The 19,082-nt window shown below is 34.4% G+C and overlaps 1 protein-coding gene across 4 annotated transcripts in view; it reads right to left on the bottom strand.

The window, feature by feature from the left end:
• XRCC4 (X-ray repair cross complementing 4) overlaps positions 1-19,082 on the bottom strand; it is a gene marked incomplete at its 3' end in the record, with an annotated part of 262,025 nt that overhangs the window by 215,254 nt on the left and 27,689 nt on the right. For all 4 annotated transcript variants that reach the window (XM_079916017.1, XM_079916016.1, XM_079916019.1 and 1 more), the window contains exon 3: positions 12,586-12,761. In XM_079916017.1, coding sequence (XP_079772143.1) covers positions 12,586-12,761 — 176 coding nt within the window. The remainder of the gene's footprint in view (positions 1-12,585; positions 12,762-19,082) is intronic.

Here is a 19,082-nt window from a genome sequence, read left to right as displayed (position 1 = left end):
TTACCAAATTAATGGACAAGGTCATTGAAAGTGACTATAATTTTATTCCATATATTCAAGAATGTAAAAGAAAGATTGTACATGGTAAGAAGAGTTAGAAAAGACATTAAATAGATGTGAATCAAACTTTGATGAAAATCACAATTTCTGAGATAAAAGATACAGTGAATGAAATTAACAGCATATTACACATAGCAAAAGAAACAGTGAATATGAAGACAGAGCAATAGAAACTATTCAAAAATAAAAATGGGGAGAAAAAAAAGAAAGGAAGAAAGAAAAGAGGATCAAGGAGCTACAGGACAAATTCAAGCAACATAATATACATGTATTGATATATATAATTGGAGTCTCCAAACAGGAAGGAAGGGAAACAGAAAAACTATTTGGATAATGACCAAATTTTGCCAAAACTGACTAAAAATATAAACTAACAGATCAAAGAGGCTCAATAAAGATAAAAAACTACACTAAGGCATATCATAATCAAATTGTTCAAAGACAGTGGTAAAGAGAAAAATTTTAAAAGAAGCTGGAGAAAGAAGGCACATTGCTTAGATACGAACAATGACAACTGACTAGCCAGAAGACAATAGAGCAACATTTTTAAAGTACTGAAAGAAAAAGCTGTCAACTTAGAATTTTCTACTCAGTGAAAATATCTTTTAAAAAGAAGGGTGAAATACAGACTTTTGCAGATTCACAAAACCTGAAAGAATCCATCACAAGCAGACCTGCATGAAAAGAAACATTAAACAAAGTCCTTCTGACAGAACATAAATAATATTACATGGAAAACTGGATCTACACAGAAAAATGAATTGCTCCAGAAGAGGTAAATTTGTGGGTAAATATAAAAGATTTTCAAAATATTTAAATCACTTTAAAAGACAACTCAGAATTCTGATTCTGGACAAGATGGAGATAGCTCATTACATTCTATTACTCTCACTAATTACAAGCAAAAATCCTGAAAGACTTAAAGCAACTATTAAAAGATTCTTTAAGGTAGAGAAAAGAAAGCAGATTTACTAGGAACCTTGGAACTTGAGGAAAGACTTGGCAGAAAGTTCCCTGGTTGGTTTTGTTTTGTTGACTTTCATATATCCAACCTGGATATTAAAGAAGCCTGCAACATGAAAACACCAGTGGGTACAAATAAACAAAAAGAAAAACTACTTCTGTCTGGCCGTGGTAAGTAGAAGAGGGTAGCCAGGAAAGACAGAAGCCTTTTGCCTAAAACCCTTCCCCTCTCAGTTCAGGCTAAGAACCCAGAAGAAACATGCCTATCCCCATCCTGATCCCAATCCTGTACTAAAGACAGGAGGCTGTAGGTGGAGCCTCGTCTACCACCCTCACCCTGAACTCAGAAGGTGAAGTCCCTTCCTCTCTCTACTTGGGGCTGTGGCCATGGAAATGGTGGGCAGGGACTTAACATCCAGCCATTCTCACCCTGCACTAATCAGGTGGCACTCTTCTCTCCAGTACCACAGACATACACCATGATCAAGTATATTCCAGGAATGCAAGGCAAAAGCTCAATCTTTGTAATCCACCATATTAACAGTCTAAAAAAGGAAACTCATATGACCACGACTTGATACAGAAAAAAGCATTTAAGACAATTCAATATCTATCCATAATAAAACCATCAGCAAACTAAGAATAGAAAGAAATTTCCATAGTCTGATAAAGAGCATTTGAAAAATAAAACTACAGCTAACAGCATGCTTAATGGTGAAAGCCTGAATGCTTTCCCCCTAAAATGGGGCATAAGGCAAGGATTTCTGTTCTCACCACTAAAATTCCACATAGTAGTTTCATATCCTAGCCAGTGAAATAAGGCAAAGAGAGGAAATAAAAGGCATAAAGATTGGGGGGAAAAAAGGAAATAAAACTATACCCACTGGCAGACATTATTATATAAGTAAAAGATACCAACAAAACTACACACACACAATAAAACAACAACAACAAAACACTCCGGAACAAATAAGGAAATTTAGCAAGGTTGGGGATTATAAGGTCAACACAGAAAAATAAACTATATTTATATATGAGTAATGGAACTATTGGAAACTCAAATTTAAAAAAACAAAACCACTTATAATAATTCCAGAAAGACTGAAATAACTAGAAATAAATCTAACAAAACACGTACAGGATCTGTGTGCTAATAAACACTACAAAATACTGAGGAAAGATATCAAAGAAAACCTAAAAAATACTGTGTTTATGGACAAGAAGACTCAATTGTGGTTTTTTTGTAAATAGAGTAAAGCTGCTTTTAAAATGTATTCAGAAAGGCAAAGAAACTAAATTATCTAAAACAACATTGAAAAAAAGAATAAAGTTAGAGGAATTACACAACCTAATTTTAAGGCTTATAATGTAGCTACAGTAATTATGCCAGTGTGGTACTGGTGGAGGGATATATACATAGATTCATGAAACAGAATACAGAGTCCAGAAATAGACCCACACAAGTACAGCCAATGAGTTTTAATAAAGGGGCAAAAGCAATTCAATGGAGAAAGGAGAGTCTTTTCAACTAATGGTCTTAGTTCAACTGGACATTCATATCCAAGAAAATGAACCTTAACCTAAACAAAAGTAACTCAAAACAGATGATAGATCTAAATGTAAAACATGAAACTATAAAACTTTTTTAAAGAAAATCATGGAAAATCTTCATGACCTAGGGATAGGTAAAGAGTCCTTACACATGACACCAAAGAATAATCCATAAAAATTTTAAAAATCCAGAAATTGGACCATTCATCAAAAATAAAAACTTCTGCTCTACAAAAGACCCTATTAATAAAATGAACATACCAGGCTTCCCTGGTGGTGCAGCGGTTGAGAATCCGCCTGTCAATGCAGGGGACATGGGTTCGAGTTCTGGTCCGGGAAGATCCTACATGCCGTGGAGCAACTGGGCCTGTGCGCCACAACTACTGAGCCTGCGCTCTAGAGCCCATGAGCCACAACTACTGAAGCCTTCGCGCCCTAGGGCCGTGCTCTGCAACAGGAGAAGCTACCTCAGTGAGAGGCCCACGCACAGTAACGAAGACCCAATGCAGCCAAAAATAAATAAATAAATAAATTTTAAAAGGAAAAAAAAACCAAAAAAAACTCATTTCAACCTCCTAGAAACTTCTGGTTTCTTCTGCAATTTCTCTAAAAAAAAAAAAAAAGTGAACATACCAGTGATAGACTAGAAGATATTTGCAAATCACATATCTGATAAATAAATACAAACAATGCAACTAAAAACATGGGTAAAATTTGAAAAGACTCTTCACCAAGATGGTTATACAGATGTCAAATAAGCACATGAAACCAACATCCCCAGCCATTAGGGAAATAGAAATTAAAGCCACAATAAGATACCATACATACCATGCCTATTAGAATGGCTAAAATAAAAAATACGGACAACACTAAGTGCTGGAAAGAGTGTGGATCTTTCATACATTTCAGGTAGGAATATAAAATGGTACACCCACTTTGGAAAACAGTTTAGCAGTTTCTTTATAAAGGTAAACACATACTTGTCATACAAGCCAGTATTCCCAATCTTAGATATTTATCTTAAAGCAGAGACCAGCAAACTCTAAGAGGACCAAAAGTAAATATTTCAGTCATTGCACACCACAATGTCCTGTTGCAGCTATTCAACTTTGCCATTATAACACAAAAGCAGCCACAGACAATACACAAACAAATGGGCACACTTATGTCCCAGTAAAACTTTACCAAAATGGGCAGCCGATTTACAGGATATAGTTTGCCAATCTCTGCACTAGAGAAATGAGGACTTATATTCACACAGAAACCTATGCATGAATGTTTAAAGCAGCTTTGTAATAGCCAAAAAGTGGAAATGACACAAATGTTCTTAAGTCATTAATGGATGAACAAACTGATACAGTCATACAATGGACTACTCAGAAATAAATAAAAATAAATTATGATATTTGCAACAACTTGAATGTCTCTCAAGGGCATTATTATGCTCAGTGGGTGGGGGAAGCTAATCTCAAAAGGCTACATACTATATGATTTCATTAATGTAATATTCTTGAAATAACAAAAGCGCAGTGATGAAGAACAGATAAGTGGTTGCTGAGGGTTACCTTGGAGAGCCGGTACAACTATAAAGGGGTAGCACAAAGGAACAAAGAGGTTTCTTTGTGATAATAGAACAGTTCTGCACCCTGACTGTGGTAGTGGTTATATGAATCCATACATGTAATAAAATTCATATAACTATAAACACACAAAAATGAAACAAAAAAGCATAACAACAAAAAAACAGATTACTTGTAAAAAGTAGCAAAATCTGTATAAGGTTTGTAGTTTATAATATTGTGCCAATGTCAATTTCCTGCTCTTAATAATGTACTATGGTTATATATTGTTATCATTGGGGAACCCAGGTGCAGGGTATCCTGAACTCTATGTCTTATTTTTGAAACTTTTTGTGAGTCTAAAATTATTTCAAAATAGATTTTAAAAGTTAATTGGCTGTTAAAAACAAAAAGTATTACAATATATTGTGGAGTTTATAACATACATATCAACAGAAGTAAAATGTATGACCAAAATAACATAAAGGCTAAGAGAGGAAAAATGGATGCATAATGTGTGTGTGTATATATAATGTATATTGCTATAAGAGTTTTAAACTATCTGTAAAGCAGTATATCACTTCAAGGTAGACTGTGATAAGGTAAAGATACATGCTATAAACTCTAAAGCAAGCATTAAAATAGCGTAAAAATGAGTTATAAGCCAACCAAAAAGATTAAATAGTATCATAAAAAAATACTAAAGTAGGCCAAAAAAAGACACAATAAGAGAAACAAGGAAATAAGGTGAAACAGAAAGAGACAGCAGATTTTAAAACCATCATCAATAATTACATAAACTGTAAATGCCCTAAACACCCCAATTAAAAGACACAGATTGCCAGATTGGATTAAAAAAGCAAAATCCAACTATATATTTCTTAAAACAAACCCAATTTAAATAAAGATAAAAATAGTCAAAAGCAGAAGGATGGAAAAAGATATGTCATGCTAACTCCTATCAAAAGAAAGCTGGAAGTGGATTTTAGATCAAAGAATTTTAAGTGTTAGAGGGTCATTTCATAATGATAAAGGGATCAAATCATCACGAGGACAAGACAAACCTTAATGTTTTGCACTTTATAACAAAGATTCAAAAATACATGAAGCAAGACCTGATTACGCTTCAAGGAGAATAAACCAATCCATAATTACAGTTACAGATTTGAATACATTCTCTGTCATTGGTGCAACAAGTAGATAGAAAATAAGCAAAAATATAGAAAACTTAAACAACAAGCTCAACCAACTTGATCTGACATTTATAGAACAATCCACCAAACAACAGCAGAATAAACATTTCTTTCAAGTGGTCAAAGACCACTGAACAAGAGAGACCATATTTGGAGCCTCAGTATAAGTCCAAATAAATTTAAAAGTTTAGTGGGTGCCTGGAACCTGGAGAGTAAGCAGAGTGAGGAAGAAAGGGGCTAATTGGGGATTGACCTCAAAGAGGCACAAAGGAACTGTCTAGAGTAATGAAAACTGAATTTTACATAGGTACATTCTATTGTATGTACACTACACCTAAACAACAAGAAAAATTTTACTTGATTTTGACAGAGACCTGGATTCTACCCTACCTGACTTACTACCTGTGCTTTCCTTAGGAACTTGCTTATGCTTTTAGCAACTGTTTCCTCACATACAGAGAGTGACGATGCCAACACCACATGATGAAGTGAGAGTACATGTTAACTGAAAAGGAGATTAACTGGAAAATAATAAGCAAATATTAATACTCAAAAGTTCTCTTAGAGCATAGTTTTTACATGCTACTTCCTACTTCTGTTTTTGCTCTAAGTTGTTTATTTTCTGAAAAATCCTGGAATAACTGAAAAAATTAAAATATAATGACTGAGGTGTTTCTTATAAAAGAAGAAAACACTTTAAATCAAAGCAGAGCAATATGAAAAAAGAAAAGGAAAATGAGTTCTCAAATACAAAACTGTATAACTAAAAATTAATTTTTTAAAGTAATAATTCTGAAGTCTTTTCCATGGCTTAACTACAAAACATATACTTTGAGCAGGACTTCTGCACCACTTACATTACTGATTTAGTTCCCACATTCCAAAAGGTCAGGAATTATAAAGCGTTTAATACAAAAATGGCAGACGTATACAAATATTTTTATCATAGAAATAAAGAATACTGCAATTTCTTTTTGAGGCATTCAAGCAACACATTTGCAACCCATACTCCCACAAACCTGAAAATCATTACTATTTTTGACAAACTCTTTGGCAGAGTACCATAACAAATGCTCCAATTCTGATATTTCATCTGGAAATACCCATTTGATTTCAAAGTCCCCCAAACCACAGGGACACATGGCAATAATATAGGATTTTAGACTGCTGTTTTTAAAAACAACTTTGAATGTTTGAGCTAACTTATTTTACTTCATTTTTATATATCTGAGAAATGTAAGTTAAATAAATATAGAGAGGTTGTTTGAACTTTTTTAACTTCCACTTAAAAAAAGTTATGACATATAGTAAGATACAAACTAACCTATACCTTACTATATGTTGGAACATTTTTTAAACAACTGAAACAATTATTTACAATGAAAATTCTAGAGAAAGACCCTTGTAACAATAAAAGTGAATCCTTCTAAATGACTGAATGACACTTCAATCTCTCCTAAAATGTAACATGCAGAGATTGCTCCTTGTTCCTCAATATCCACCTTCCCCTTTTTACACAGTAATGAAAATTTCTGGGCATAGGACACAGCTGAAGATCACACTTCACAGATTCCCTTGCAGCTAGGTGAACCCATGTGACAGTTCTGGACAATGGGATGCAAGCAAAAGTAATGCTTGCAATTTTACAGTGACAGTCAAAGAAAATGCATGTGTGCTTTATTTTCTCTTTAACTCAGTCTTGTTGCCTGAAAGGTGAGCATAACAGTAACAATGAGATAAAAACTCCCTGGGCCCCTGCATCATAAAACCATTGTATTAACCCAGGCCTGCCTATTCGGATCATTACATCAGAGAAAAGCAAACTTCCATGCTTTTTAAGTCATCAAATTTTCAGGCTAACTGTATCCGAAGCCAATATCTGCTGGTGGGGCAGGAGAGAGGAAGGGAAAGAAAATGCAAAAAGACTTTATTTTAATTCTAACAGAAACCTAAAGCCAATTTTCATGTATGCTTCTAGTGTGTGGGGGAGGGTGTGTATGTGTGCTTATCATGTTTAATTTTCTTTCAAACCTCATGGCTTTCCTTCATTAGGACTATTTTTAGAAACATAAAACTGCAGTATGTTAGATGACCTGGAATGAATCAAGAAATCACTTCAAAACTTTATAGATGAGAAAACAGATGTATGAGCAAGCTAAACTATGAACCCATGGTTACTCTCTTTTTTTTTTAATTTTTGAATTTTATTTTATTTATTTTTTTATACAGCAGGTTCTTATTAATCATCAATTTTATACACATCACTGTATACATGTCAATCCCAATCACCCAATTCAGCACACCACCACCACCACCCGACCCGTGGCTTACCCCCCTTGGTGTCCATACGTTTGTTCTCTACATCTGTGTCTCAAATTCTGCCCTGCAAACCAGTTCATCTGTACCATTTTTCTAGGTTCCACATACATGTGTTAATATACGATATTCGTTTTTCTCTCTCTGACTTTCTTCACTCTGTATGACAGTCTCTAGATCCATCCACGTCTCAACAAATGACTCAATTTCATTCTTTTTTATGGCTGAGTAATATTCCATTGTATATATGTACCACATCTTCTTTATCCATTCATCTGTCGATGGGCATTTAGGTTGCTTCCATGACCTGGCTATTGTAAATAGTGCTGCAATGAACATTGGGGTGCATGTGTCTTTTTGAATTATGGTTTTCTCTGGGTATATGCCCAGTAGTGGGATTGCTGGGTCAGATGGTAATTCTATTTTTAGTTTTTTAAGGAACCTCCATACTGTTCTCCATAGTGGCTGTATCAATTTACATTCCCACCAACAGTGCAAGAGGGTTCCCTTTTCTCCACACCCTCTCCAGCATTTGTTGTCTGTAGATTTCTGATCATGCCCATTCTAACTGGTGTGAGGTGATACCTCATTGTAGTTTTGTTTGTTTGTTTGTTTTTGCGGTACGCAGGCCTCTCACTGTTGTGGCCTCTCCCGTTGCGGAGCACAGGCTCCGGACGCGCAGGTTCAGCGGCCATGGCTCACAGGCCTAGCTGCTCCGCGGCATGTGGGATCCTCCCAGACCGCGGCACGAACCCATGTCCCCTGCATCGGCAGGCGGACTCTCAACCACCGCGCCACCAGGGAAGCCCCTCATTGTAGTTTTGATATGCATTTCTCTAATAATTAGTGATGTTGAGCAGTTTTTCACGTGCTTCTTGGCCATCTGTATGTCTTCTTTTGAGAAATGTCTATTTAGGTCTTCTGCCCATTTTCGGATTGGGTTGTTTGTTTCTTTAATATTGAGCTGCATGAGCTGTTTATATATTTTGGAGATTAATCCCTTGTCCATTGATTTGTTTGCAAATATTTTCTCCCATTCTGAGGGTTGCCTTTTCATCTTGTTTATGGTTTCCTTTGCTGTGCAAAAGCTTTTAAGTTTCATAAGGTCCCATTTGTTTATTTTTGTTTTTATTTCCATTACTCTAGGAGGTGGGTCAAAAAAGATCTTGCTGTCATTTATGTCAAAGAGTGTTCTTTCTATCTTTTCCTCTAAGAGTTTTATAGTGTCTGGTCTTAACATTTAGGTCTCGAATCCATTTTGAGTTTATTTTTGTGTATGGTGTTAGGGAGTGTTCTAATTTCATGCTTTTACATGCAGCTGTCCAGTTTTCCCAGCACCACTTATTGAAGAGACTGTCTTTTCTCCATTGTATATCTTTGCCTCCTTTGTCATAGATTAGTTGACCATAGGTGCATGGATTTATCTCTGGGCTTTCTATCTTGTTCCATTGATCTATGTTTCTGTTTTTGTACCAGTACCATATTGTCTTGATTACTGTAGCTTTGTAGTATAGTCTGAAGTCAGGGAGTCTGATTCCTCCAGCTCCATGTTTTTCCCTCAAGACTGTTTGGCTATTCGGGGTCTTTTTTGTCTCCATACAAATTTGAAGATTTTTTGTTCTAGTTCTGTAAAAATGCCATTGGTAATTTGATGGGGATTGCATTGAATCTGTAGATTGCTTTGGATAGCATAGTCATTTTCACAATATTGATTCTTCCAATCCAAGAACATGGTATATCTCTCCATCTGTTTGTATCATCTTTAATTTCTTTCATCAGTGTCTTATAGTTTTCTGCATACAGGTATTTTGTCTCCCCCCAGGGTTACTCTTATAAAAAAAAATTAGGTCTTTTTTACATGGCTTATGAATGAAAATGTTTTCTGAAGGAACAGAGCAAATTATGAGAGAAGAAGAGGAAGACTTTTTTTTTTTTTTTTTTTTTGCGGTACGCGGGCCTCTCACTGTTGTGGCCTCTCCCGTTGCTGAGCACAGGCTCCGGACGCGCAGGCTCAGTGGCCATGGCTCACGGGCCCAGCAGCTCCGCGGCATGTGGGATCTTCCCGGACCGGGGCACGAACCCGTGTCCCCTGCATCGGCAGGCGGACTCTCAATCACTGCGCCACCAGGGAAGCCCAGGAAGACATTTTTAATTAAGATGTATTATTTGCATGACAAAGTATATACTGCAAAATCCATATGAACTGTAAAAGGCAGAGCGACAAGAGTGACACAAAGTACATGATAATCTCTTGAGTAGGCAACAGTACTTATAGTGAAGAGATAATGAGTTCTAAATGCTTGTACTAGAGTATGCTGTCATCCAGAACAATCTACTGCCAACTGAAGTGTCCTGGTGATGGAGCAGGAAGGGTCCCAGAGGTTTGTACTGTACGGAGAAAAAGAGTTAGCGTCCAACTGGCCATTCAACATTTATCCCAATGAGAATTAAGCTAAAATTAGAAGTCTATGTTATCTGTAAGGAAAAGCCAATGAGAGCAAAAATGAAATTTTGAGTATTATGAGCTCAAAAGCAATCTCATGAAAATTATGGATCCATCCCTCAAAAAGAATGTATATAAACATCAACATACACATTATACATATTAAATATTTCATTGCTTTGGAAATGGACAATTAAAACACAAGGTAATATTTCAAAAAAAACAGGTCTTCTTGAATATAAAAATTAGTAGTTATTTCCTTTTTAAAAATAGGGAAAAAAGGAGAAAATTTGATAGAAATGTAAATTTCAAATAAGTCATATGACTTGAATACTCAAAATGTTCAAATTATGCAGTGATCTTCAACACAGAATTAGACACATAAAACTTTTTGAATTGATGACAACAAATGCCCAAAAACCCTGACTCTAAGAGGTATGAAACTGGTAGCTAATGTACTTAGAACTCATGGAATATTCTTTGTCATGGGAGAGTAACCTTATGTCAACAACAGAACAGAATTCACTATAACCTTTTGAGGTGAATCTATGTTCATTCTTTTCTTCTAAGCGTAGGAGGTCATTTTTGGCAACAATCAGACATCTGTGTCATCAAGGAATGGATTACAAACTCCTTTTAAAGTTTTAGGTCATCCAAAGCAAAATTAGCCTTAAAAAGTATTCTGCCATGTTTCCAATTGTCTGCATATTTTTGCCAGCAGATGACTTTAAAAGATACTGTCACTCTGAAATTCAATTTGCAGAAGCACATCCTACAGCACTAGAAGATTCCCACGGAAATTTGGCCAAATAAACTTGTGATTTTCATCTGCATCCGTAAGGCTGACTGTAGCACCTCATACTGAAAGTTTTATCTCATTCAAACATCCAAAAATATCTCTCAAGTAAGCCAAGTCATGAACTCCTCCTCAACAAACCATTCTGAAAGTAGCCTTTCTTTTTCTCATACGCAAATTAATAAATGAATAAATAGTGAGGCAGGAATCTAAACTGCATTGTAGTGCTTTAGGGCATATTTGTTAGGGAACCAACACTCATCTGCCTTACTAGGAATCTCTTAATCTGTTTCTATTTTTTTGAGAAAACCTGTTGAAAAGCTAGTGGTTCAAGCCTTTGGCTCTGATAAAGTTGATTAATATCAGGGTAGTAAGCAAGCTATCTTTCAGGATTATTGTCACGGTTTTTGAGTCTGATACATGCCAAGCCAACTGTAAACAACTGAAGTCATGAGGACTTTCTTCACAAAGGCAGCAAGATCCGATGTATCGCTAAGCATGTCAAGTACTCCATCCAAACCCTCCTTTTCACCATGTCAAAGATACCAAAAGCCTTTCAGGTACCCAAAAGTACTCTCACACTCTTAATTTGTTATGCACCAGTGTAACACAACACATATGAAAACCAGAAACTGGAGGCATGAAATAATGTTAGTCATTACATACATATGCTTGTTGAGTGGGAAATGGTATTATAACCAATTCGACAATGATCTGCTTCAAAATATTAGAAGAAACAGTCAGCTGTTCCATAGTATATAACATCATTTGATTGTACTTGAGCCACAGGAAAGAGTATTTTGCGATAAATAACAAAATTTCAGTAGTCAGTTCAAACCTTACCCTAATTTAAATTATCATCTTAAGAACCTCAGCTTATTGAAACTTACATAAATTGGCAGCTAAGTACTATAAGTATGTATCTTCTAAACAATTCAGAATAATTCTAAATTTTTCAGAAACAATTACTGAAGCCAGGCTCTGTATTATTCTATACAGGATAATATATATTTCAAATTAATGATTCCATCTGTTGCTTCAAATGTTTCTCTAATTGGTGAAATCCCTTTAATCATTCTGAATTAAAGATTTTTTTTAAAAGAATTTTTTAAACTCAATTTAGTTCCGGCACAAACTGTTCAATAACTGTCTCTAAATTTAAGAAAGCTTGGGTTGAAAGTTATTTCTTTCTATTTTAATACTTCTAAGTTTGATAATATAAATAAAATACCTTAATTTCTAATCAAATGTCTTACTACACTTATCTATATAATTTTGTAATTGCAAATACATGCTAATAAAGAAGAAAATAGGTTATAATTATTAAATATTCAAAGAAAAATATATTATTTTCTTTCTCAAAAATCAGTATTTCCCCAAACTCATTTCAGTAAGCCTTGTCTCATGGTCTAAAACTTCTGACGCCACTTTTCATACTGCCCATTCGTGTAATTATCTCAATAATACTTAGTCTTAAAGCATTAAAAATGAAATATATTTTCCAATAGTTTTTTTCACAATTCATTAACATAAAGCATTTAATGACTATAACTTTGAAGCATTTTTCCAACTTGGAAACCAAGTACTTTTTAAACTTTTGTTTCTAAGCTATTCTGGGAATAATATGCTAGTTACTTAAATAATTTCTCAATAAGTATTCTCTAACATTTTACCAATTATAACATTATGGAAAGTTTTACTTACTGAAACATCTTTCAAGTTTTTCTCAAAGGAGAAGTGACAAGACTCTTTCGAAAAATTAAACTTGTATGTGTCAGTTGGTCCTGCTCCTGACACCAGTGCTTTTCTCAGTTCATCAACATACTTCTCTTTTTCCATTGCCATGTCATCAGCTTCTTGGGAAATCTCTGATTCACAAACTATGAGAAACAGTAATAAAAGCCTTATTTACTTGAAGATAAATTCTAAACCTAAGAATAAACATATTTACCTGTTGCTACTGATTTATTACTTATGTAACAGAAATTTAAACAAAAAGTAAAATCAATGTCTGCACCACACATTTTTAAGTCAAATTATACCTTTTAACTGAACTAGCAATTTTTGAGACATTAATTTAGTCTCAAATCTCACTGGAAAGCATTAGACTCCTTGTGTTCTTTCTCTGTCCTCAGATCAAATACATGGATTATAAGTTACCACAGAAACAACCGTCTTATGTACCTGCTCCTAGGTCATAGCAATTATTTCCTATAATGATTAATAAGCTCAATATTTTAAAACATCTTTCTTCCTTGCCTCAATTATTAAAGAGATTAAATAGTCTATAGTCTATTTCTCACTCACATGGGCAGGGTCAAATTAAAGTAAAAATGGAGTTCATTCTTCTCATCTCATTATGTGCCAACAATAAAAATGGTAGATGAAGGGAGTCGATGAGGAAGGAAAGGAAGGGAATTAATATTTATTGTCTCCTCTATGGCTTGCGTTATATTATATATCTGGCTTCCAATTCTCTCATCTAGGTACGTTTAAAGCTGATGTTTTACTCATCCGTAGAGATTTTTACTTCAATGATTACATGTTCAATTTTAGATATCCTGTTTCTTTTTCATAATATCTTGTTCTTGCCACACCCTTCTTTTCAATATTTGAAGGATTTAAATATATTCAAGATCTCATTCAGATCACTCTCTTTGCGTGGTTCCTAGGGTATGAATGCCATTTCTTCTAGCTGCTGACACATTCTTGCTCTGCCTTTTTTCCTTTCCTGCTTTGTGAGGTGTGAACATGACTCTCCTCTAGCCAGAGTATCAAGTGCTCTGGACAGCAGAAAGTCTTCATTTAAGACTTTACTTATTTATTTTTTTTAATAAATTTATTTATTTTATTTTATTTTTGGCTGCGTTGGGTCTTCACTGCACGCGGGCTGTTCTCTGGTTGTGGTGAGTGGGGGTTACTCTTCGTTGTGGTGTGTGGCCTTCTCATTGCAGTGGCTTCTCTTGTTGTGGAGCACAGGCTCTAGGCGTGCGGGCTTCAGTAGTTGTGGCACGTGGGCTCAGTAGCTGTGGCTCATGAGCTCTAGAGCACAGGCTCAGTAGTTGTGGCGCATGGGCTTAGTTGCTCCGCGGCATGTGGGATCTTCCCGCACCAGGGATCGAACCCGTGTCCCCTGCGTTGGCAGGCGGATTCTTAACCACTGTGCCACCAGGGAAGCCCTTCATTTAAGGCTTTAAATGAAGGTTGCTGGTTGGCCTTTCTTGTAGTCCCTACAGGTTTCACCAGTTCTGGACCAGTTTTGAAAGTTAATTTCTTCACTTGGTTTTTATACTTGTGGCAAATTTAAGACAGCTCAAATTTAAACCCCCCACCCTCACACTTATAAAACACAGACAGGATTCTGATTTCTGTTAGGACTTTTAATTTACTCATAACCCTTAGTGACTACTCTGATTCTACAACTCCAAGCCAGAGTAATTTTTTTGTCTGTTTTTTTAAAGATTTTATTAACAGGATCACTTCCAGGTTACTTTCTTTATCTTTAGAGATAAAGAAATTCCTTAAGAGGCCTGCAGTCTCAACAGGCCACTCCACTCAGGTATTACAACCACAGTCGCTTAGATGTGCATCTAGTTCAGATATTCCATGAACTTATAGTTCTTTAGTTCCCATTAACCACTTCGGTTTTCAGATACCTCTTCACACATGGCACCTGGGGATTCCCTTTCTTACATTCAAAGGCTGCAATGTGTCTGTTTATTTGCTTTTAAAATTACAAGATTTAATCTAATATTTATTTGGAATGTACGTATGGTTGGGTGGTTTCCTGTATCAACTCAGGATACCACAATGATGAAAGACTCATACGGTTCTATACTTTTTTACTTAAAGGTTACATTTATCTATTTTATTCCTTACAACACTGAAAGATAGATATTCTCATTTTACAAATGACAAAAGTGAGGCTCAGAGAGATCAAGTAATGGTCTAGGGTCATGAAGTAGGTAAGTGGTAAAACTGGGGTCATACTTATATCTCTCTGGTTGTTCTGGTTTGAGGTGAAGCAGAGATATGGGACATTAGCTAAATTATTTACTTCCATAATATTAAAAAAACACACTGGTATGAAATAATATAGAAACAATAAAATCTTGATTAAAGAATCCCTAAAAATATAACAGCTTTGCATAACGTTGGTCCATGTGCTATCAAGGGTCTGGAAGCCCCATGACAGGCAATGAGGAAGAGAGTCCAGGAATGCATCCATATATTTTTCCTGATCAGTTTTTGATAAATTCTAATATTGAAATATGAGACTCAACACAGCCTTTGAAAAAAGGTAAGAATAAAAATATGCTTGTGTAATTTTACAGCTTCTAAAATATTTCAACATATTTTTTTCTCTCTCTGAAGCATATGCATATTTAAGATGATCACCACTATCAAATCTATTGACCTTTCAAATACCCTATTAGCTCTTCTGAAAAAACATAAAAGTAAGAAGGCAAATGCATCTTATCTGAGGAATAATTTCATATTCTGTGTTTGGATAATTTTGAAGAGTTATAAGTACCTAGAGAGAGAAATTATTTCTCAGAGAAATAGGAAATAATCTGTAGAAACTATCTTTAATGCAACTATAGAAAAACTTATAAGAAAACATGCAAAAAAAATAAATATACAAATGAACTTCTTTACAAAATAGAAAGAGACTCACAGACTTCAAAAACAAATTTATTGTTACCAAAGGGGAAAGGTAGGATGGGGGGGATAAATTAGGAGTTTGGGATTAACATATACACACTACTATATATAAAATAGCTAACCAACAAGGCCCTACTGTATGGCACAGGGAACTCAATATTCTGTAATAACCTATATGGGAAAAGAATCTGAAAAAGAATGGATATATGTATATGTATAACTGAATCACTTTGTAGTACACCTGAAACTAACACAACATTGTAAATCAACTATACTCCAATATAAAATAAATATATTAAAAAAATAATAAAGTATGTCTACTGATAAAACATCTAGTAAAAAGTATTCTAAATTTCATTACAATGAAAAGATGCCTGTCTGAAAATATTTAATAGAATTTATTGATTCAATTCATTTAGTCCAAAAATGCTTAATGCGCATTTACTATGTGCCAGGCACTATTCTAGGCACGAGGGATACAACCATTAGACAAAAATGCCAGCCTTATGGAGCCTTGATTCAAGTGCTGACATCTTAGATAACCTTTCAGATACCCTCTTAGTATGTTACTCCATCTGTGAATGCTGCATTGGTTAGTGTTTCAAAATATTTCATTCTTGAGAGGAAAAAAACATGTGAAAGGAAATTATTTCTATTTGTGCCTCTCCTTTAAAAAATATGTTTTGTAAAAAAAAAGGTATTAGTTTAAGAAGAAAAATTTACTTGAACATTTCCTATAACAGTCAATGTGAAATTCTGACTGCCTATTTAGAACTTCAATCCTAGAAAAACAATTTGGTCACCGGTTTTGAATTTTGTGCTGCAGGAAGCACAGCTGTAAGCAGTCAATGCTCCTTTAAAAACTTCAGTGACCAGGGATAAAAGCCATGAAAATAATAAAATTCAGCAAGGATACAGATGAGCAACATAATATGGCATAAAAAGTGAGCAGGCCAACATGACCAAAAAGCAAGGAATTGTTCTCAGACAGGTAGAATCCAAGAAAGCATCACTTTAACACCATTTATGGGTAGGTGAAGATGTAAGTAAGGAAAGAAAATTCTTTACTTTGGATCCTTATGTATAATGAACCAAAAGACTGCATATCCTAAGTTTGTGTCAGAGCTGAGAAGACACACAGACGTAATAAGTCATCATAACACGGACCCACTTTTCCACTTCATTCTTTAAAAATCATTTTTCTACTGAGCTCTGTCACATAATCTCCATATAGGTCACCAAACATATCAGCGTTTAGAACAAATATAGGTGGATATAATTATTTGATAATAAATGCATTAAAAAGTTTAATTTACTCTTCAATGAACTTTACCCCAGAGATGGGTGATATAAGTTTCTTACCGCTGACTGCAATTCTTATGAAAGTCAAATAACAGTCATCGATCATTAACCCACTTTGTGACTTAACCCTGTGATATAATCCTCTATAATGTTGAAGTGATGATAGACCACATGATAATTAGACCCCAAAACATTCATTAGATAAAACACTGCTAATGGAAAAGAAATCAGTGAGTTTAGTGTGTGGGAGATTAAAAGGAACCCCACATCCTTTTAATTTCACTCAAATGAAAAGAGAAAAAAAAATATCCAAATTGAAGGTTGCAGAAATCAAAAAGTTGTACAAAAAACAGGATGAGGTATAGGAAGGAAATTCATTTTCATGTTTCAATTATTTAATTGTTTCAATTTCTTAATTATCTTATTGTCTATCTGTAAAGTGCCAAACCAAATTATATTTATGTATAAGACAACTAAACATGGAAACAATGTTATATTATTTGATTACGTATTTTGTCCCTGAAATTCACACGTGAGTAATAAAAGGCATTAAACATTTGTGAGATTTAAAACTTCAATATCTTTGAAAATAAATGACCAGATCCAGTGCACTATAAAATTTTCTGTTTGAAAGCTTGTTCAGTACAGGAAGCCAAAAGATTAACAATCCACCAAGGGATACAGAAGTTTGATATCACATTTTTGTCACACTAAATTTCATTAGCTGAAAAACAAATGGTAAAACATACTGCATTTATGATCAACGCCAACAAGTAAATATGAAACTGGAGTTTTCATTAAAATATATGCTAACTCTAAAATGAGTAGTTTCCTTTCTTCTTTTTCCTAACCAATTTTATATATTTCAGGCATCCTTTCATTCTTTCTTTCAGAGAATATCCATCAAGGCATGTATGTCCTATGTACTGATAGAAATACTTATGAACAGTGGTTGGCAAATCAGATGTGTACTTTGCTCTCAATGAATGTAGGCTAGTGAAACAATATTCATGTTAACAATATTAAGAACAACTGCCAGCACATTTTGTATGACATAAACAAAATGTTCCATAAATGTAAAGTTAACTTAAATTTCTGGTTAAATTAAGATTTAACCACGGTATTCTTTTTCTTTTCCCAGTCCTTAATGATATAAAAAAAAGTTCAAACAACGTATTATTGTTCTTTGTCCTGGTGAATGAGGTTTACTGACTACATCAAAATTTAATATTTTTCTTTGATAATTAAGGTTCTTAAAATACCTCAAGGTCATTCGTCTGACCACAACTTCTTGTTATACAGAATAAACCATTTGTTAATTGGAAATATCTAAGTTATAAATTCCTTACATACAACCAACCACATCACCTAGGACCTGCCTCCTGGGCTGTGCTGTTGGAATTGCTCTTTTCTCCCTGAAAACTGGCATTAGACTACTGCCATGGTCTTCAACCCTGTGTACCATTTACCCCAAAACAGAGTTATTGTCACTTGGGTATACCTTCACCAGCATACATAGAGCTAACCTGACAAATTTTCCTCCAGTCCTGCACTGCAATAACCAACCAACCACTGAATTCTCTTACATAGAAATTTACAGCTTAAATAGATACCATAACAGGTACTACAAACATTATCCTTGAAATTTCTTTATTTTACAGTAATACTTATATTACCATTCCTCATTCTCTGTCATAAAAAAATGAGTAATAAAAACCAAAACCCTGTAAATACAAATTCAGTTTGACTACGTTGTATAACAGAATTTGTAACACTCAAGAAGAAAACAAAACTTCACAATGTATTGTGATTTTAAAAGGTGATATAATAATTATTACAGTAATAAATTTTAGGGGAATATTTCAAAAGTTGATAGAAGATACAAATAGCACATAAATTAACATGACAAAATTATTTTACCTAAAACATCATTTACAACATAACTCTAGAAATGACTATTTCATAACTGTAGAAATAGCTTTTTAAATCTTTCAATGAAACACTTTAGAAGTATATTATCAACAAAATTTTGCTATATGAGTAAAACATAATTCTAGATATTTTGACTTTACACCTGCAATGTTCCATAAATGATTTCAGGGTCATTAACCTCTTTAAAAAGATTATTACCAAAGATAAAAAAAAGCAAAAGTCTATTTCATAAAATAACAGCCAAAATCCCATAAATGGGTTTGAACTTTGGTTTACAAAGTTTTAGGCTATTAGTTCTGCTT

The sequence above is a fragment of the Stenella coeruleoalba genome (genome assembly GCF_951394435.1).
Source record: "Stenella coeruleoalba genome assembly, chromosome: 3".
Lineage (NCBI taxonomy): Eukaryota > Metazoa > Chordata > Mammalia > Artiodactyla > Delphinidae > Stenella > Stenella coeruleoalba.
Note: the sequence above shows the minus strand (reverse complement) of the source record. Positions and strands in the feature narration are given on the sequence as shown.